Raw genomic sequence first — 22,585 nt, 5'->3', positions numbered from 1 at the left:
AAACTATCGAGCCGAACCTTCGTTCCTTCTGCCATCTTCGCTTCTACTTTACCTTTTGGCTTTGATACCAACTGTCATGGGGCTAATCCTAACTGATAAACTTGTGTGGCAATTGCCTGGATTCAATTCTTGGCATATCAGTGTGTAGGCTGACTTGCGCTCCCCGATAGTACTACGCTTGTTCAGTTATTGCACATGGCTCCGCATGCGCTCCCCGATAACGCCCAAAGGTTGATTGTGTGGGAAGTTATTCCCGTTTATGACCGAGTGTAGTGTCCGACCGTACCGTCCATGTCTTAGTTTTTGGAGGATGACCTTCCCTCGACCATCCTCTCGGCCAAGCGGCCTGGTCACACCCGTGCCAAGGGCGGATGCCACAGTTACCCTAGACATTAGGGACCTTTAGGCTTAAATCTATATGGCCATACACCATGTTATTCTTTTCATCTAATCATTAAAGGTATGGACCCTGCCCTCACTTAGCATGCATGATATGAGAGCTTTGGCTGCTTAAGTGATCCTCATGCTTTTCCACTTACCCATGCTAACCTATGAGCCTTTTATCTTGGAGGTTGTCGCCACCTTATCACTTGAATCTATCTTCAAAAGCAGCCTTTCATCATCTCTGGGAAACCCTTTAGATAGTCTAGTGTCCTCAGATCTTGAACCTTTGAAGCTTCAGCAAAGCACCTTGTAGTTGCAGCAGTAGAGGCTTATTTTCATCTTCCTTGTATCCCTTCGAGTAATTTTCTGGCCTTTTGATTTGAGTTTTAGATTTCTAGATGTTGTTGACATGTTAATGCTTGGTAAGAGTGCTGTCTTTGATAATTGTGAGCTTTAATTCTTGGGCTAATTAGTTTATGAAGCCAGGTTGTAGTTTTGAAGCTTGTTCAGCTTGCATTTGACCTTGTTTCTTTGGCAGCATGTATTGGTTTAAACTGAAACTTAGATGACATTATTTTTCTTAACCCCTTTAATTAGCTACTTGTTGATCTTCTTTTGCTTTCCTTCAAATTATGGTGTTTAGAGGCTTTCAAATGTTGCTTTATCACTTGAACTATGTTCAGTTTAGTTCATTATCTCTTAACAGAGGCATGCTTTGTTTTAGCTAATACTTGGATGCTAGGATAACTCCCTTAAATTTCCAGCCTTATGCTTTTCATGACTACTTATGCCATGTGGCGTGCCACTCTTTTGGTTATGAGCCTTGTCATTGACTTGTGGCATGCTTATCTTCTTAAGTATGGCTTTCATGTGGGGTTTGCTAATCACTGAGGAGTTAGTTGATATGGAATCCATGGCTTCAAAATCTTGCTCTTAGCTGTGTTTAGCCAATCAGGTGAGTCTTGTTGCTTAAATGACTGCACCTAAAAATTATAATTCTATCCTCTAGCAAAGGACTGCTTGAACAGGATGTTTAGCATGGGAAATTCTTAAGGTTGTCATATTTAATGTTATACTTAGATCAGATTTCCCTTAAGCATGATATAGCTGCTTTGTTTCTCCTTTGGGTTATTGTTGCCTGTACTTGAAGGAACTTTAATTAATTAATCCTTCAAAGTTGTCACTGAGAACATTGCTTTGTCCTTGCCTCTTTATGTTTGAGTATGCGGCAACCTATTAGTTTTGATGCATGCTTTGGGTAACCTCTTTATAAAGATTGTTGTGTGGTTTCATCACTACAGTTATGATTTGTTTGCCTTAACGTTTCGCCATACCAAATGGGTTGTTTTGTCTCTGATTATCTTGAGGCAGTTGTTGATGAGAGTTTTGACCCTTCTTAATGTTGGGCCTTGGCAAGGCTTATATTAGAGCAAGACTTGATGTTCTTATGGCTTGCTGTATTTGGTCCTTGAATTATATGGTTCTTGTAAGGGATTAGGAATTAATGTCAACTCCTTGGTCTCCCTCTTAGTTTGATGAGTGTTTTGGGGTAGTTGTTACTCCTGTATTTTGGACATTCATTTACTTTTGAACTTTGTTATATCCTTAAAGCCTCCATCTGTGTTTCTGTTGGTTTGTGTTTCTGTTGGTTTGTTATATTTTTCTACTTTGAGATAGGTATTAAAGCCTTGCAGGCCTATTGGATTCATGCTTGTGTGTGGCCGTTTGTCAGTGTGTCAGCCAGGTCCGGGGCATGACAGAAGGATTTCACCTTGATATTCTAACTGATCATTATGTTTGTTTCACCATGTGAATAACTTGACTCATTGGAAAACATAGGGTATATACAATTCTAGCTGGGAGATAGCCCCATCAAGACATGTTATAATATGAAAATTTCTCATGTGAACAATTCTTTATATTTTGGAAATTCATCGTAATACATGATCTTATGTTTAAGTTTAATCAGTACTCTTCTTCATATGCTTTATAAGCATTTCTTTGACATTGTGTTTAAAAACTTGTTTTTATGATGGAAAAAATCATGTGCTGATTTAGCTAGCTTCTGAACTAGAGGGTTGCAAGCTAGGAACAACCAATTTAGCTATTTTAAAAAAATTAACAAAATCAATGGATAAGAGAAAGGAATGGTTTGCAGTGTAATTATGAAATAAGCTTCCTCACCCGTATTCTTTTCCTCTTGTCTGGTTCAACGAAGGACACTTCTGGTATTTACTTATTTATTTGTTGCTTGTGCTAGATTCATGGTAAAACAGAGTTGGTAACATCTAAAAAGCGACCAGTTCCATTGACTTGGCATTTCTCATTGAAGAGTTCTTTGTTACCACTTCTTGATGATAAAGGACAAAAAATGAATAGGTAAGCAATTAATCTTCTAATGCAATTTATCTTGTTTTTGGTTTTATTTGCAGAGCGTATGCTGTTCATTTTTTGCTTTTAAATTTGAGCCTTCATTTTGTTTTTGAGGAAGAGTGCTTAACTCATTTTGTTGAAACTTTTGGTTCATTTTTTTCCTAGATTCTTGTTTTGTTATTTGTACGTTTGTTTTATGTTCTTCCATTATCCTTGTTTAGGATAGAAGCAAGTATGGGGAATGAGAATAGTTGTGATAAGACTCATAACCAACAATATATTATTCTCTTATAGTAGGATAGAAAATATCTATTCATTGGTTGTGCTTACCGTAGAAGAGAATAAGCTTAATCAACAATTTTAATGTCAATAAACTTCATAACAGTTTTTCTTGATGTAATTCTAACATAAAACCCTGAAAACCTATATAGGTATGGTTGTGTTCGAATTTTAGAAGTTCAGCTATTGATGCATTCAATGTTTTTTGTTTTATTTTTTGGTTACTGTTCCTTAATTAGAAGAATAAATGAAGATATTTATAAATGCTCGTTTGACATTGTTATGTACTTTGGACATAGTGATCATTAACTGTTTGGTTTAAATTGATTGGTATATTTTGCCTTTTCTAGTCTTGTTTACACATTTCAGCATCTCATAGTATTGTAGATTATGAATGCTTTGTAAGTAACCTTGTTTATCAAGTTGCATGTACGAAACAAAATTTGACAAATTGCATTATACTTATAGAATGGCACAATTGATTACAAAATATAGAATGCTACTTTATTTTGCATGAATGCAATTAGGGCATCCAAATTCATGGGCTTTGTGGAAATTCTAGGTGTTGCTGCAATCGATTTTCCAATTTTGAGATAATATTAGATGTAAAAACTGGAATACTCCTATCTTGTTGAAATAAAGAGACAATACAAGCTATTTAAAGAGATACAAGACGACAACCTCTGTCTAGGAAAAGAAAAAGACAATTAATAAAGTGACCCTAGGAACCAACAGCAAAATAAAAAAAGAGGCTGGGAAGTCTATCCAAAGAAAAATAATGACGCATTGAATGCAGAAAAGAAAAGTGGCCCATTAAATATAGGAATTTCAACAGTCCTCTTTAAATTGTTGAATAATGGCCTTATATTTGAACTTGCTTATAAATTCATAATATCTGGCTGCTGGATAACCTTTAGTAGATCTTTGGCCAACTGAAAATATGAGGGAACATAAGGCATACTGATCAAACCATTGTCAAGCTTCTCCTTTATAAAATGTCTATCAACTTTAATGTTCTTAGTCTTGTCATGTTGAACAGGAGTAAGAGAATTGTTGATGGTAGATTTATTATCCCAATACAGCTTCATAGGTCCTTTCTCTGAATTTGAGATCATCCAGTATTTTTTCACTCATGTGTGAGACAGATAAATCAATTTTCCAACAAGTCTTAGGTAGCTTCCCTTATCATAGCATCACCTTTGTCAATCCTTCAAATCCTATGATTCAGATGAATTGATATGTTGACGTTTTGTTCCCAAGAGTCCCTGTCTCCTTGAAATGATCAAACATATATTACCTTTGGGAAATAAAAGTTCCTTTCTTCAATTAGGCAACTTCAATGCCTAGGAAATATTTGAGTTTCCCTATATCTTTGATATCTAATTCTCGTGCTGGAACTTGAGTGGCTTTTTTTTTCAGCTTCATCATTTTCTGTCACAATAATATCATGGAACATAGACCAATACAGTAGTAAGTTCACCTTTAATTGCGAGCTTGATGAACAAAGTATGATCTTCCAAACCAAGCCTTGGACGTTTGAAGCCATATAAAACCTTTTTTTAACTGACATACTTTATGCCCCAAGTTCCCATCAAATCCAGATGGAGGACTCCTCTGTTGCCACACAGAAATAATTTTTTGGCATCAAACTGCTGTAAAGACCATCCAAACATAGGAACAATAGATAACAAATATATTCATCTTTGCTTTGGGTGCAAAAGTTTCTTGATAATCTATCCCATAAGCTTGAGTGTATCCTTTTCCCACTAACCTAGCTTTGTATCTCTCGGAAGACCCAGCAGCCTTATATTTCAGTGTATAAACCCACTTACATCAAACTGGCTGCTTTGCCTTAGGAAAAGCAACCTCCCATGTCTTATTTCTTTCCAAGGCATTTGTTTCCTCTTTCATGACTTGTACCTAACTCTTATTTTCTTGTATGTTTTTGGGAATATCAATTAAATTATACTGGCAAGGAACTTTTGCCAAGGAGAAAGTCTTTGAAAAGAAACAGATTTAAAAATTGTGTGACTGGTGCAACTTCTAGATTCTTTTCCCAAAGAAACAGGAAGGCCCAAGTCATGGGTTGTAGGCTGTATAGAATCAGATTCAAGAATATCATGCGAACGAAATTTCATTGCCAGGATTTGACTCAGACTCATGAATTTGTTTCAGTTCCAGATTTGTTTCCTTCTTTCTTGAATATGTTTGCAATGCAGTTGAGGTTGGAGGCTTGATTGTTTTTCTTATGAGTTCCATTTGACCTATTGTCATGAAGAAGAATTACGTTTCATTTGGGCCGAACTAAAGATTTTGGCAAGCCTGAAACTAATCAAACCATTGAGAGCATGTTGTTTGGTTGAAATAAAGCCATATCAAAATTTCAATAGTGAACTCTGAGTGATTCTTTTGCTTTGGCTAGCATCCCGACCAAGGACCAATTTATCGGCAAATGATCCCAATGGTGTCAAGCTAAGTGGCAATGAGAGGTTGGCCATGTTGCACGGGTAGTAGGCAAAAATGAACTTTAACTATGGAGACATGTGGGAGTTCAAGAAGGGATGAAAGTATTAAGAATCTCATGAATGGCGAGTTTAGATGGCGCTAGTAGGTCCCCATACACTAGATGGGAGTCATGTGCCCTTTTTCTCATTTTCATATGAGCCAATCTCAAAAGAAATGCACCTAGACATTCTTGGGATATATTCTATTTATAAATATTTTAAATTAAAATGAGCGAAGCAGTTTTTAATATTTTATAATATATAATCTTATAAAGTTTAATATATTTTTACTAATTGATATCAAATGTGATTTTGAATAGTATAATAGACCTATTTTGTCTTTTGATTATTGATTAGTGTCTAATTCTACAATTTTTGGATGATTATTATAGTTAGATTTGATCAAGCTATAATTAGCTTACAAATATTGGATGTCAAATAATTTGTAAAATGAATGATTTTATATTATTGATTAATATTTTGATAAGTATTATTAGGATTTGCATTCATTAGAACCTATTGTCCAGCATCTTAATATTTTCTAGTTATTATAATATTTTAATTTTTTTGTTTACATAATTTTTAGAATCAAGAATCTGTCTACTAGGAACTGCCTTGGAACAACTGACTGTTTTATTATTTATTTGTTTATTTATTTTTGAACTTTGTTCAACATATAAGATTTAATTTAGGCAATGCATCTAATTACATGAATTTGTGGCGTATTACATCCATGGAATTCAACATATGGATTGAATTTCTCAATTTCTTAATATTTTTCTTGTTTTCACCCTCAACAGAGAGATGGTATTATTTCATGTTAATGGAAAACTGTAGCGGGGCTTTACGTCGTCTGTCCTTGGCATGGGTGTGATCGGGCCGCTTGGCCGAGGGAAGGTCTATCCTCCAAAAAACTAAGACATGGACGGTAGGGTCGGACACCATGCTCGGTCATGAGTGTGAATGACTTCCTGCATAGCCGGACTTGGGGCGTGATCGAGGCACGTAGGCAGGGCCGCGCGCAATGACCGAGTGGGCGTGGTAGTATCGGACAGCACTAGGCCGAGAGAGACCACATATATTCTAAGGCATTGGCCGAGAATATATTACTTGGGACCATGAGGTCTTCAGCGTACTTACCGAGAGGCATGGGCGGTATGACTCGGTAAGGGCTATAGTTCGCTTACTGAGAGGCATGGCGCGGTGAGGCATGCTGTAAGGCAGATTGACGTAAGGCCTGGCGCGACGAGACTCGACATGACATATGTTATGGCAGTATGGTGAGGCGTGACACGGTATGGCACGCATCAAGGCCGAGCATACCGGGCATGGGTGGGTTGACGTGACGAGACACGCGACATGGCCGGCTGACGCAAGAAGCATGGTGCGGGATGGCGCCAAGTGTGGCTGGTATGGCTTGGGGTGAAGCTGAAATGACCAAATATGGTCATTAATGACCGGCTATACCCAAGATGAGAGGTTTCTCTTGGAACATTTGCCTATATATATAGAGGCAAAGGGTAGCCTTGGAAGGGCAAGTGGGATTGTAGCCTTAAGTTGTGTTGTAAACACTCTCCATTTCAAGAGAGTTAGTTTTTCTCTCTTTACCTTGGTGTCGTCACTCTTTGCTTCTTCGTTAACCAGATTCTTTGGATATTCAAGTATGGGCTGACTTGTGGGAGGACAAGGCCGCACGGTGTCGATCTAGGTGGATCAACCCGTGACAAGTTGTATCAGAGCTGAAGGTTAAGAAGTAGTTGAGATGACAAATGAATCAAGTGTGGTACCCTTGATGTAACGGTGGGTTTCCCTTCAAAAGGTTAGGGACATGGTACACCCCTTTTTCAAAGATATGAGCCCTTTTGGCGATCTACTCACTTTCCACTTTGATATTGGACAAATAGACCAGTTTGGCACGAGGTTAGACCGATTGGAGAGCAATAACAACTCCAAGGTATGTTGTATGCAATCCTTGAGGTAGACGTTCCCATGCCTTTCTGCTGCAGGTGTCAGGTGAGACGCCATAGGTATTGCGCGCCTCGTCGCATCAAGGATGTGGTCGGCTTCAACCCCCCGACAGCGATCGACTCGACAAAATCCAGATGTGAACCAATAAAGCGGAGGTTCTCGAAGGCAAAAGACTACAGAGTGGGAGATGCGGAGTCGTCTCGCCCGGCTTACTGGAGTTGTAATCCGGGACATGCCCGCGGAGGTTGAGGCATCCCCCGAAGGTGTGGCTTGCAAGTACTGCAAGGGGCCACACAAAGTACAAGAGTGTCTTGAGCTAGAGGACATGACTCTGTATAATGTAGAGGGGATGGGGGCACTAAGGGCCCCGCAACTTGAGGAAGGCGACCGTGCGTAGGTCGAGGGAGACAGGTGTGCGGTCCGAGAGTGGCTGAGTTCCCTGACTTTTTGTTTGTACTCTCTTTTGTCCCTATGGATGTACTTTTGTTTTTGCAACTATGTAAATTAAGTTAAAATCACTATCTTTTTTGTTTAAGAGAATGTGTATCTTGATGATGTACTTGTGTATAGTAAGTCTATGGAGGACCATATACGTCACTTGAGAAAAGTGTTTTGCAAGTTGCAAGAACACCAATCCTACATCAAGTTGGAGAAGTTCGAGTTCTCTCAGCACATCATCAAGTTCCTGGGGCATTTGATCTTGCAAGGGAAAGTCTACATGGACAGGAGGAAAGTGGAGGCAATCTTTGATTGGCCAGTACCTGGCAAAGTCGTAGAGTTGCGCTCATTCCTCGGGTTGGCCAAATACTACCGGAAGTTCATCAAGGGATACTCCAAGATGGCAACACTCTTGATTGATCTGCTTAAAAAGGATCGGCCATGGGGTTCGGATGAGGCTCAGAAGCGAGTTTTCAAGAAGTTGAAGGCAACCATTTCTAGAGAACTTGTGTTGAAGATTACCGGCTTTGAGGTACCTTTTGAGGTACACACAGACGCATCGAATAAGGCTATATGCCGAGTGTTGGTCCAGGAGGAACATCTGGTGGCCTTTGAGAGCTAGAAGCTCAAGGATGTGGAGCTTAAGTATTCACAACACGAGGAGATGTTGGCGGTGATCCATTGTCTCCAAGTGTGGCGAGTCTATCTTTTGGGAACACATTTTGTGATCAAGACGAACAATGTCGCCAACACCTATTTCGCTATCCAAAAGTAGTTTTCCCCGAGACAGGCTCAATGGTAGGAGTTTCTTTAGGAAAACCACTTCGAGTGGCAACATAAGCCCGACAGGCATAACCAAGTTGCTGACGCTTTTAGCCGTAGGCAAGTAGTGGAGTACGTATCAGCGTTGGCTCAAGTGGAGTCTGATTTGATAGAGGTGGTCAGAGAGATAGCGAAGACTGACGCTCAATACTTGAAGCTAGTATAAGACGTCGAGGAGAGACTTGTGCGTCGATATTGGGTGGAGGACGGGTTGCTCCACACCAAAGGCGGCAAGATCTTTGTGCCCAAGGGAGGTAAGCTCCGACTCAAGGTGATGAAGGAGCACCATGATACTCGATCGACGGGCCACCTGGGTAGGAAAAGGATGAAGGCTCCTCTGTCCAGCATTATTAATGACCAGACATGGAAGGTGACATAAATGCCTATGCCAAATCTTGCTATATGTGTCAGCAGGATAAACCGTAAAGGAGGAAGAAAGTGGGTCTACTACAACCGCTACCTATTCCGGATGTACCGTGGGTGTCGATTTCCATGGACTTCATCTCGAGTTTCCCAAAAATCAATGACATTTCCGCCGTTATGGTCGTTGTTGATTAGCTAATCAAGTACGTTGTATTCATTCCTACTCCAGCTACCTGCCCAGCTGAGAAGGTAGCCGCTTTTTTTCTGCGTCATGTGGTGAAGCACTTTGGTGTGCCACAAGAAATTGTGAGTGGTCGATACGCCCAGTTCCCGGGACGGTTTTGGATGGCGTTGTTTGGGCTACTAGGAACAGAGCTAAAGTTCTCTACAACCAATCATCCTCAGATCGACGTGCAGACAGAGCTCATTAATGCGTTACTCGGGAAGGATCTCCGTCATTGTCTCAATTTTCTAGAAGAATTGGCTGGACCTATTGGACACGGCGCAGTTTGCTTACAACCTACATCAGTCCTCAACAACCAGTCAGAGTCCTTTTGAGCTAGTATATGGATTTCAGCCTTACTCCACCCAAGATCGCTAAGCTTTATGTAGGCAGCGGATGTCCTGCCGCGCACAATTATGCTCTTGAGTGACAGCAGATGATGGAGAAGACGAGAGATAGCTTAGCAAAGTCTGTTAGGCCAATGAAGAAGTTTGCGGACTAATGGAGGAGGCCCTTGGAGTTCAAGATAGGAGATCGGGTGTGGCAGAAGCTAACGCCGCATGTGTGGAAGAAATTGCATTGAAAAATGTCCATAAGGGATTAATCTCATGGTATGATTGACCGTTCGAGATTGTGCAGAAGGTAGTAAGTGTGGCGTATAGGCTAAACCTACCCGAAAGGTTGAAATTATACCCAACCTTTCATGCGAGCATCTTGAATCCTTGTCATGATGATCAACAGCACTTGGAGCTGAATCGGTCGTGGTGGGCGTCTCTGACCGTGCAAAAGGAGTTTACTCGAATGACCAAGAAGATTCTGGATCGGAAGATGGAAGGGAGAGTAAGAAGAACTGGCGGACTTATTTTCTAGTCCAATGGAAAGATCTCCCTAAGTTAGAGGCGAGCTGGGAGAAGGACAACTCTTTGGCAATTTGAGGAGTTGATTCAGGATTTCCTAAGCTCAACCAACGAGGGCCTCAGGCTCTTTAGGTGGGGAAGGTTTGTAGCGGGGCTTTGCAGCGTCTGTCCTTGGCACGAGCGTGACTTGCCCGCTTGGCCGAGGTCATGGCCGAGGGAAAGTCATCCTCCAAAAAACTAAGGTATGAACGGTACGATCGGACAGCACACTCAGTTATGAGCGGGAATGACTTCCCACACAACTGGACTTGGGACGTGATTAAGGTGTGTAAGCAAGGCCGCGTGAAATGACCGAGCGGGCGTGGTAGTACCGGACAACACTAGGCCAGGAAAGGGCAAATATATTCTAAGGCATGGGCCGAGTATATATACTTGGGACCGAGGAGGTCATCAGCGAACTTACTGAGAGGCATGGGCTGTATGACTCGTTGAGGGCCATGGTTTGCTTACCGAGAAGCATGGCGAGGTGAGGCATGTAGTAAGGTGGACTTACGGCAAGGCGTGGCACGACAATACCCGACATAACGCGTGTTATGGCAGCATGGCGAGGCGTGACACTGTATGGCACGCATCAAGGCCAAGCATACCGGGCATGGGCGGGCTGACGCGATGAGACATGCGGCCTGGCCGGCTGACGCAAGGAGCATGGTGCGGGCTAACGCCAAGTATGACTAGTATGGCTTGGGGTGAAGCTGAAATGACCAAGTATGGTCATTAATGACCGGCCATACCCAAGAGAGAGGTTTCTCTTGGAGCCTTTGCCTATATATAGAGGCAAAGGGTTCCCTTGGAAGGGCAAGTGGGATTGTAGCCTTAAGTTGGGTTGTAACCACTCTTGACTTCAAGAGAATTAGTTTTTTCTCTCTTTACCTTGGTGTCCTTACTCTTTGCTTCTTCCTTAACCAAATTCTTGGGATATTTGAGTGAAGGCTGACTTATGGGAGGACAAGGCTGTATGATGTCGATCTAGGCGGATCAGCCTTATGACGTTTTCAGTTGGCAAACTCTTTGTATGGTTGGGTACCAAGGAAAGAGTAAGGGCACTTAATACTATGTTTTATATAGCCTAATCCCAAATGTTGTGATTGTTTGACGTAGCCTTGTGGTGTGCTAGTATACATTTGAAACTTATCAGCTAATGCAGTTAGTTAATTTAAACAACCACCCATGGCTAAATTGCATTTTGATACTGCCTGATGTCTATTTTCCCTTAATTCTTCACTTCTAATTGCCTTAGTCTAGTATCCATAAATCCTAAACCAAATACACTACAAGTGATTTCACTATATTCTTTGTTTGCATAATGTAGTATCTACATATTCATCTAGATTTCTTGTTTATATTGAGGTTAAGCTTAAATTTGATTTAATGTGTTCATTTTGTTGCCTGCAGGAACCTTTCACTCGATTATATGCAGCTATCTCCATCTAGAACTGATACTTTTAGTGGTAAAAGAATGAGAAGGGAAAAAAGAAAGGGTAAAGCTGAACAGGGAGTTGATAGTATTGCTACCTTCTCACGGCAAACACAACTATCAAAAAATGATATAAATTCCATTCGCCGTTCCCAAGTGCGATTTTATCTTTTATCGTTTTTTTTTTTCTCTTTTTATTTACTCTACTTGATGCTTTTGATTAACTATTAATCTTGATCTTGTTTATAAACTTTACTTCTCCATGTATTGTTGATGACTGCTGCAAACAATGGGCATCAGGTGCCTCAGATTAAAGATACATTGAGGCAACTTAGAGAAAAGGATATGCTTCCAGCCATATGGTTTATCTTTAGCAGAAGAGGGTGTGATGCTGCTGTTCAATATCTTGAAGATTCGAACCTTTTAGATGAATGTGAGGGTGTTGAAGTTGAGTTGGAACTTAAGAGGTTCCGAAATCTATATCCTGATGCTGTCAGAGATATTGCCACAAGAGGGCTTTTGCATGGAATTGCTGCTCACCATGCCGGTTGCTTACCACTTTGGAAGTCATTTATTGAAGAACTATTTCAACGAGGTCTTGTTAAATTGGTTTTTGCTACTGAAACGCTTGCTGCTGGAATTAACATGCCTGCTAGGACAGCTGTAATTTCATCCCTAAGCAAACGTGGTGAAATTGGACGCATTCCTTTGAGCTCAAATGAGTTACTGCAGATGGCTGGTCGTTCTGGACGGAGAGGAATTGATGATGCTGGCCATGTTGTGCTTCTTCAATCTCCATATGAAGGAGCTGAAGAATGCTGTGACATTCTCTTTTCGGGGCTTGAACCTCTTGTGTCTCAATTTACTGCTTCCTATGGAATGGTTTTGAATCTTTTAGCTGTATGTAATGTCTCTTTATGGTTTGCTGAAGCATAATCTTTTCTTGTAAGTTTTTGAAGATCATATCTAACAGCATGTTCACAATTTTGTAGGGTGCAAAAGTTACTCATAAATTGAAGGAACCAGATGGATCGAAAACTGTCCAATCTGGACGAACATTAGAAGAAGCACGAAAGCTAGTGGAACAAAGTTTTGGAAATTATGTTGGAAGTAATGTTATGCTTGCAGCTAAAGAAGAGCTTACTAAGATAAAACAGGAAATTGAGTTGCTCTCTTTGGAAGTCAGTGAGGATGCTATTGATAGGAAATGCCAGGAGCAGTTATCAGAGGCGGAGTATGCAGAAATTTCTGATTTACAAGAAGAGCTACGGGTAGCTGCTCTTTTTACTTAAGTAACTTTTGATATGAATTTACAAACTATACCCTGATACTAGTTATATTTATATTTAAGATACACTGATATGGTTTTTATCTGCTTGAAAGCATTCAATCTAAAAGGTTTGGCAGTTCTTCTCTTGCCTGTTATGTGCTTTTGCCATTTTCATCATGTAGCATTTTATGTGAAGTTTGATTTTGCACTGGTTAGCTCATTTATTAAATCGCTAGTATTGCTTTGCTACAGAGAGAAAAACGGGTCCGTACAGAACTCAGACGAGAAATGGAATTCAAGAGAATGGTGGCATGGAAGCCTTTGTTGAAAGAGGTTGATAGTTGCAATCTTCCATTTATGTGCTTGCAATATAAAGGCAATGAAGCAGTTCAGCATGTCATTCCTGCTGTTTTCATTGGGAAACTAAGCTCTTTGTTTGCACCTCGGATCTTGGATATGGTGAGTCCTTGAGAAAAGTTTATTATATCTTCTTAGTTGAAATTTCATAGCTTCTGTTTGAAAAAGTGAACTTTTCATGTTTCATTTTCAAAGTCTAAATAGCTTCTTTCTCGTTTAAATTGATTGACCCCAAAAATATTGACTATATGAAAATAAAGAACATGAGTATGGGAAAGCATTGAATTATTTGTACATCATGGATGTATGCTAGAAGTTCCAGGCCATTAAATCTTGGTATAGTTTTCATGTAGGTTTCATTATAATTCTGGAATTGCTTCTCTGCATTGGTCTAAAGGACTTATTTGCTGCTTTTGCATTTCCTTCATTCTAATTGCTTATAATTGGATTAGCCTCTTCATTTCTCCGCTTCCTTCTAGGCCTGTGAGGATAGTATTGTATCTTGACATGGTTATTGTTCAATCCTCCAGATGTCTGAATCTATTTTACATCATCCTGAATGAATAGAGTACACCATTCTCTTTGTTTCTATATTTGTTAGTTCTATTAAATTCTGTAATCTTGGAAAAGAAAGTGACAACTTTATTTAACTTTGCATGATTGCATTCTTTACTTTCCCAATGATTAGCATCTTCTATTTACATATTTACATGATGGGGGTTTTATGAAAATGTAGTCAGGGTTTAGGATTTGTTTTTCCCAAAACAATATCCCTTTGAAGTTGCTTTATTGACTGGACGAAAGTTATTAAGTTTGGGTGGGTTGTAAGTGTTCTGTGGCAGGCTGTTTAAATCCACAGTTACTAAATGCCTGCAGTGGTTAATTGAGTGCAGAAGCTTTGGTTTACCATCGGCCTGCACATTAGAGTTCACACACTTTCTGTTCAACTTTTAGTTGCATGCACCATGTGCCTTTCGCATGTCACTTAGTCAAATCTATGCACACAACTGTCTTCTACAACATCATTTTCTTGAATTTAAATTCTTGTGTCTTACCCTCCGAGGCTACCTTGCATCTACACTATACACAGGAACCAAAAAGGTTCATTTCCTGAACCAAGCTCTGTATGCGTGCCATGTTTGAAATTCAAATTATATGTATTTAAAAGTTTTGGAGGAAGAAAATTTTCTGTATATATTCACCTGTTGACAATACAACCTATATATATAGGGATAAGATGCAACAGGCAACTCTACAAGTAAGGAAAGAATAATCTATAAGGAAGAAAATAATCATCTCCCAAAATATGATCACAAAATCAGGAATAGCCTGAAACCTCTCTAATTGAATCTCCCAAAAATAGAAATCTTCCTACAGTATTATTTACAACAGTGATACTGTACAAGTTTCAAATTATTGCATGTTTTACACACAATTATCCAAAATGTTCAACCTGCACAAAGTAAAAGAAAATCAATATTATTTGGGTACTAGTTGTGACTTGGCATCCTTGGTGTGAGTGTTTTGTAGGAAATTTTGCAACCGTCATCAATATCAGCTACTCTTGTGGATGAACTTGTGTCATTAGTGTTGGCTATGGCATCCCCCCATTGCCTAGTTGGTCTTTGGCGAGCTTATTAAAATCGGATCCTACCTGGGATCAATTACTGGCTTTTGGATCTGATCTAAGATTATATGTTTCTATAAGCTTCTAAGCTAACATGATTTTATCATAATATGAAAACACTATTATGGTTGCAGATCTGGGTCCAATGTGTGTAGAGGGTTGCCTGAGTGTCAATGAGTGGTTTAATATAGATATCTTTAACTTCTATTGAAGAGTGAATCATATTTCTTCACAGATTGAATTTTAACGTGCAGTTGTTTGGAAACTCATCCTGAACTTTTCCCACTGGTCAATATGAACGTAACTAGAAAACCATGCCAAGGCATTAATTTGAAATAGTTTTCCATAAATTAGACTTGAAATGGTATTGAACATTAATCAATAGAGAATGCATTTGTAACTAAAGGGAACATTGGAAGATAATAAATGAAGGAAAAGAATGCATAGGGCACCTAGTAGTATTAGAGGATTGCAGCTGGAAGGCCTGTGTAAACTGTAAGCCATAAGATATTGAGCTTAGGCATTCAATATTTTTTTTTAAGATGTTATCATTCATTCAGTTGTCTTGGATAAGTTTCTCTTCTTGTTGAGGTCTAACATATGTTCTACAGAAGAATTGAATTCCTTACTCCATCACTCCGTAAACTCCTCTAGTAACTCCTAGTTAATTACAGGATAGTTACAAGCATAAAGTTTGGATAAGATAAGCACCAACAAAATATCAAACTGACTAATAAGACAACAATAATGATGATTCAAGTCTACTTTCAGAAATTTTTGATAATATAAAAATTCAACTAAATTAAAAATTTTGTTTGACACGCTAAAAGGCATGAAAACAATATAAGGTGAATTGGGGAGGATTTTTTATGGCGTAAGGAATTACAGTAACATAGAAATCTTTATGAAGCTTAAGTTGCTTAAAGTGAAAAGCGACAAGTGGTAGTGGCTTCAAGAAGCAAACTAAGAAAAGCTTCAAAGCATGAATATAACTGTTTTAGGGTGCTAAATGAATAAATCAAAACTCAGTTGGTCTATAAATTTATATTAATTCTAGGTTTAGCGGTTTGACTAATCTTCAGCAAAGGTGCTCTCTTGTTTTAATTTTCCTGGTTAAAAGTATTATACATTTATTACTTTCCTAGCCTTATGACAGTTTCTTGTCTGACCATTTTTACAGCAGAGTTTGCTTTCTTTTTGTGTCTATTGGAAATTCTATTGGAGAGTTATGTGGAAGTTCATTAGTAACCTGATATTGCTTAACCACAACCTCTCACAATAAGCAACTTTTGTGAGGAAATATTAAACAATTGGAAGCTTGAAATAGTTAAGATGGAGTTGTTATGTATGATGGAGAAGCTTCAGTGTGCTTTTTATTATTGGATGGCTAAGTTGAGGATAATACAAAGAATACATCGTCTATGTTGGTTTTCTTATTACCAGTTGTATTATTTATACTGATCCCTTTATTTAAGAGGTAATTGTTATTTTTCATGTCTCGAAGTTCCTGTGACATCAATTCACAATGTCCAATTCAGAAAAATGAATTTTGATACTTGATAACTCATTGAGATAAATTACGTAAAACATGTCTTGCCATTACCAATGCAGAAAATTATATGGAGGTTTGGGATAATAAATTATATGGAGGAACATGTTTTGCATGCTTGTAATTTCTCTCAATGCAATTAAACTTGATAGAGGTGCATGTACGAGGAATTCTCACAGTATCTTTTCTTGTAGTTTAAGTCCATTGAGTTTCTTATTTTAGGCTTATTTTTTATTATATTCTTACGGTTTGAACATAAATGTTGTCTTTATTAATAAGCCAATGATTGAAAGATCTTTGGACATTTTATTTTAAATTCAGTCAGTCACCATCATTGTTAATATGGTTATAACATCCATTTGACATATTTTCCTCTTCTTCAGTTCTCAATGGGTTCCCGGTGGAGAATAATATTTCTTTTAGAGTGGTACATCAGAGGTTAGATTTTTTCCTAAATAGTTAATGGGCACAGTTTATTCATGCATGAGTGATTTGTACCCGCAAGTGCATGGTTTTGTCAAATAGTATTCAAGATATCGTTTCGATGGAGACTATGGTGTTGATTATTAATCAATTGCAACTAAAGGTTATCTAGGCAAATAAACAATGTGGATGTGAAGAAGCTAAAGCAATGAAATTAAAGCATCTAGAGTTAACAAGAGCTAAGGGTGGTAAAAAGCAAGGCTGTGGGGCTGGAATTTAGATATAAATGATCTTAGGATTGGGGTTCACCACAAGGAGTAATGGAGGATATGCTCTGAGTCTCTTCTAGTTTAGGGAAAATTAATATGAAGGTAAATTGTCCATAGATGCTTGCTACTCTCTTTCAAGATGTAGCAAAGTGCTTAGATTAGATAAACTCCTACTTTTGTAGTTGATAAACCCAAACTAAACCCTTTAAGTTTTGTCGAAATTTAATAGATCCTCGAGAAATCCAAGCTAGGATCTCAAGTTTGGTCCTAAAGAGTCCAAGATCAAGGTTTACCTTTCGGTTCAGCTTGGATCTCTATGATCATGCAAGCAACTGCTTTCACATTCACAAGCTATGTAGGAAATTAGATTCAAATCAAAGTGCATTACCATTAAAAAGAAAGAGTATTGCAAAACATAGTCATTCCATTACATCCTTGGGCTAATCACAATCCTAGACTAAAAACTCTAAAAACGTCTAAATTACAAATAAACAATACTGATCTCACCATTGTTCAAGGTAATACAAACATTAAAAAGGGAAAACTTTCTATTCTTCAGAAAAGGTCTGATTATTGCTCCTTCCACAAGTCCCAACTTGATATTTATCCTCCTCCCCTTTTTGAGATCAATTTCCCTCTCTCTCTCTTGGAGTTGGAGAAAGTTTCCTTGCTTTCCTGCTGCCAGCTCTTCTCCCTCGAAAACCCTCATCTAAAGCTTTATATATGCAGTACATTGAGTCTGGGTCATAGGTGTCTTTCTGTTCCATGGAGTCATGGAACAGACCCGCAACATGGGTGAGTCAAGTCCCTTCTTGGGTTTGGCCTTGCATTGTTTTCTCAATTGCCAGTTTGTTTTACTTTATTTTTTTCACTTGTCATGAAATTATGGTCCAACATCACCTTCCTACATGCGAGAAATACTTAGAGAAGTGATTTGAACTAAAAAGGATCAAATCAATACAAAAGCCAAGAAAAATGCATGATGAAGCGACAATATATAGCCTAATTCATATCAATATTTTATACAATTTCAACCACAACAATAGGCACTTCAATCAATGAGTTTGTCTCATTTAATTGTACGTTTCTAGCTTGTTCACAGTCACTAGGTTCTCTAAGGTAACTAGATGATTTGACTTGTTTATTAAGGACAAATGATTTGCTTATGTGAGCCTAATTCTCTCTTATGAGAAGTGTGCCTTGTATAGTTAATCATTAGTTTTTTTATATTAGCAGGTTAAAACTTGTATCATTTATTTAGTATTTTCCATTAAAGTAAGTTTCACTGGTTTAGGCAATTCCCATGTTTTTTTCATCACATAGGTCTAATGAGTGGTTGTTATATGGCATGCTGCTTTATAAATCCTTCTAGATAATATTTCTGTTTTCAATGTTGTAGGTCAAATTAGATGCTTTGGCCTGCCAGAATAATGAGGCTAACTCTGATGTAGGAGATACAACATATGGAGAAGATTGTAAACCTGCTTACTACATTGCTCTTGGTTCGGATAACTCTTGGTATCTCTTCACAGAGAAGTGGATAAAAACAATATATAAGGCAGGTTTTTCTAATGTCCCTTTGGCTGATGGTGATATACCACCACAACAAGCCTTAATGGAGCTCCTCAAGGATGAGGATTTGAACTGGGAAAAGATTTCTGATTCTGAATTTGGTTCCTTATGGTGCATGGAAGGATCCATGGAGACATGGTCTTGGAGTCTAAACGTTCCAGTTTTGAGCAGCCTTTCTGATGACGATGAGGTTTGTTTCATGATCTTAATATTTTCTTGAGACAATTAGCAAAATAGACTATAGTTCTTTAAATAGCTTTGTACTGGTGTTGCTTCCATGATCTTAAATGCACATGGTCAATGGTTACAATGGCGCATCTCAGTTTTGTTTATATAAGTATGAGGATTCTAATTTAGTTGCAAGAAAGAACAATGAACAGGTGTCACATTCTATAAGGAAGTTTGTTTAAAACTTTAAGAACTAAATGAAAAGGATAATTCAGCTTCACTTTTGTAATGCATGGATGCCTTTATATGATTCAAATAACTCAAATACACTTTAAAGGTTGTTTGTAATGACAAATGTATTAATGTATCAGATCATAATACTGATAATAATTATTGTCACAAGCATGTATACACTTTATTTTATTTCTCTCCTTAGTCAACGTTTGATTTTTATTACACTGATAAACTTGGCTTTGATTAATGTCTCTAGATGAGGAATTGGTCACAAGCATACAAAGATGTTGTGGAATGTTACAAGGAGCAAAGAACCAAAGTTTCCCGCCTGAGGAAAAAGATTACAAATACTAAAGGTTTTAAAGAATTTAAAAAAATCACAGATTTCACTAATTTTACCAAAGAAAAGATCAAACGCATGACTGCTAGATCTCACCGTCTAATCAAGCGAATTGAGCAAATTGAACCATCTGGATGGAAAGAGTTCTTGCAGGTATGATCATTTGTTTCTAAAACATAAGTTCCATTATTTTGCATATATTCTTCTTTTATTTTGTTAATAATATGAATGGTTGTTGTTGACTGTGCATAACTTGGAACGACAAGTCTTGTTTTAAGAAATTGTAAAACTCCTTGAAAAATTTACGCAATAACAGAGCACATATTGAACATTATCTAATAGGAATTTTCATTTTCTTGAAAATAAGCAACTCAACTAACATTTTTGTCGGATATCTGTTATTCTTTCACACTTTGCTTCGCTGACTTCAATGTTCATGATCTCAGAATGCAATGGCTTGCTATGGATTTAAACTAATTAACCTAAGCCATTGAAGGCACATGGGATGAACTAGAGTTGAGAATTGAACAGGGTAACAAGAAAGAAACAGTACAAGTGTAGATTATTAGTGGCTCACTATTATGGTATATCATATATCTAAGATGCAAAATGAAAATTCACTTCATGATCATTCTCCCATCCCCATCCCCATCCCCATCCCCATCCCTGTAATTCCTACACGTGGCACTTTGAACATTCCAAGTTAAAATGAAGGATTATGGGAGGCATGAAGTCCTATCAGGATCGGGGACATGAAGACCTATTAGTATAGGTGTATAATTCCCTGTCAAAGGAAGGACATGTATACAATCTTGATTAAGTCTTAGTCGATCATCTCTTTGGTTGGACTTCATTGAACTACTAGATATTTCCTTAAAGAGGAATATGTCCAATTAGGTTTAGTTTAACCTTTTGCACAATCTTAAGGCACTATAGCTCTTATGTCTGGAGTTTAGTTACTTGAAATGTGGTACAATCCGAGTCGTAAGACGGGTATGCATACGAGAAACGATGCGTGTACTGTATCCGATACGGTGGGAGTAGGCTTAGTTGGTTCGATTAGTTATAGGATTGAAAATTACATCCGAGTCAATTCTTATTAAACGAAGCCCAGCTTATAGCAATCATTTGTTTGATTAATGCAACCTCAGTTAAAGTAAAGTAATTCAATGATTTATTTATTTCTCATGTGATATTAAGTTTAGTAGTTGCTTAGATATGCTCTTTCATTGATAATGCATTGGGTTTGAAAAAAGTATCTAGTAGTTTTTTAAAGTATATATAGATTATAATTTTATGTAATAAAATTTTATATTAGATAATAATTTAAAAACTTACACTAGATTTAAAAATAGATAGCAATTTTATCTATAACAGATTTTAAAAACTAATAAATTGTAATGTTATCTAGTCGTTAATTAATTTTGATACACCCCTTCCATCTACAGATCACGTATCCAATTGAAAACAAAAATATACTCCGATTGGGTACGAGTGATCTAGATGTGGGGGATTAGCGAATCTGGTAACTATGGGTAGGTCTTTATGCAGCAGATGGTCTCCATATGTGACACACTGACACCTCTAAATGTTGCAACTCCAATCAAAAGTGTGCAAATGGCTGAATTATTGTAATGGTTTGATAATGGGATGAATTTGACAGTAGCAGGTGCTCTAGTTGTTTGGGTGATGAAGTGATGAGAAAGGATCATTCCTTTGAGAATTATTGTATCTAAGTCAAATGACACTACTGCTATGTTAATTAAGAGAATTCAACCGAAAATGTTGCGTTATAGAGAGAAATATGATAGAAAATTTAAGGAATAAAATAAAAACAAAGCGATCTTAATTTTTCTTGGGTTAGATTCAATAACTAAAAGTTTGTTTGAATTTGATTTGGTTCTTGTATCCTTGAACGTTAACTTTTTTGCTATCAATTCATCAATGTGTTGGGAGGAATTCTTGACATTCCTTGGTTCTTATGTAGGTAGGAACATTGATAGAATTATAAGCCCCTATCTGGTGCACTTTACAAATAAATCTCAAATTAAGATAGAATTCACTTGAGGAACCCCTTCTATTTGATGCATGACTTTCACGATCCATAAAGTCAGTCCTTAATATTCTATTCAGAAATCTTAAGTATTGAATTGCTATACAATCTATCCCTTGTAATCATTGAAAAATCAATTTGGATAGTTGATGCCCAACTTCTCTCTTTGAAACATCATTGAAACACAATGATCCAATCTTAATATTATGAATGCATTCAAAGTTAAATCAAGATTCTATAACTCATTGAATTTATAAATTATAATGATTCAACTATTCAAGAAATCCAAGAGCTACATCAAAATCCAAACAAGCAAAGGTTACTCCATATCAAGATTCAAAACAAAACACAAAGAAGTATTAACATCAATAATCTCTAGGGATAAGATGATTAAACTCTATAGAGATCTATCTTCAAGTATTTTCTCCTAGCCTCTTTCTTCTCCAAATAGTTCTCTCTTTAGCTCCAAAATCTCCCCCAAGATTGGTTCCCCTCTATTAAATTGGTTTACTTCCTTTTATACTCTCCCTTGAAACTTCTGAAAAATCCTAGATCTGACCAGGCATGATTGTGCTCCTCACAATGGTCTGGCTGTGGTGCTCTCAGTTTCAGCATAACAAGTCTTCACTTATGGTCATGGCTGTGTTTGGCCTCCATGGCCTAGCCTTGGAGCTCTTTGGATTCTCTATTATTGATGTTCTTGCCATGGCCTTGCCCAACAACTTGGCTCTGTTTCCATCTCCTTCCTATAGCTGTGCCACCTCCAGGGACTGGTTGTGCTCTCTTTGAAAACTTTACATAGTTTTCTTTCTTTTAGCCCATTTCCTGCAATACAAGCTACAAAATTTCGGTAGCTTCCATACTACAAATTCTCTCTTTCATAAATTTGAAAATTAGATAATAATTCATTCACAAGTCATCAATAAATGCTACAAAGGTCGATACGTTCACACTTTATCATTTGATTTTGAGATTGATTGTTCATTCTCAAATCGATAACCATGAGGGGTATGTGAAACTATTGATCTAAGAATTTTT

General features: G+C 37.8%; 1 protein-coding gene across 2 annotated transcripts in view; it reads left to right on the top strand.

The window, feature by feature from the left end:
• The window catches only part of LOC120252919 (DExH-box ATP-dependent RNA helicase DExH15 chloroplastic), a 44,765-nt gene that overhangs the window by 13,357 nt on the left and 8,823 nt on the right, over positions 1-22,585 (top strand). For both annotated transcript variants that reach the window (XM_039261126.1, XM_039261118.1), the window contains exons 6-12: positions 2,645-2,763; positions 11,664-11,841; positions 11,986-12,585; positions 12,678-12,956; positions 13,208-13,414; positions 18,580-18,942; positions 19,411-19,647. In XM_039261126.1, coding sequence (XP_039117060.1) covers positions 2,645-2,763; positions 11,664-11,841; positions 11,986-12,585; positions 12,678-12,956; positions 13,208-13,414; positions 18,580-18,942; positions 19,411-19,647 — 1,983 coding nt within the window. The remainder of the gene's footprint in view (positions 1-2,644; positions 2,764-11,663; positions 11,842-11,985; positions 12,586-12,677; positions 12,957-13,207; positions 13,415-18,579; positions 18,943-19,410; positions 19,648-22,585) is intronic.

Source organism: Dioscorea cayenensis, chromosome 3 (genome assembly GCF_009730915.1).
Source record: "Dioscorea cayenensis subsp. rotundata cultivar TDr96_F1 chromosome 3, TDr96_F1_v2_PseudoChromosome.rev07_lg8_w22 25.fasta, whole genome shotgun sequence".
Taxonomy (NCBI): Eukaryota; Viridiplantae; Streptophyta; class Magnoliopsida; order Dioscoreales; family Dioscoreaceae; genus Dioscorea; species Dioscorea cayenensis.
The sequence above is the reverse complement of the archived record's forward strand: the minus strand, read 5'-3'. Positions and strand labels throughout refer to the sequence as shown.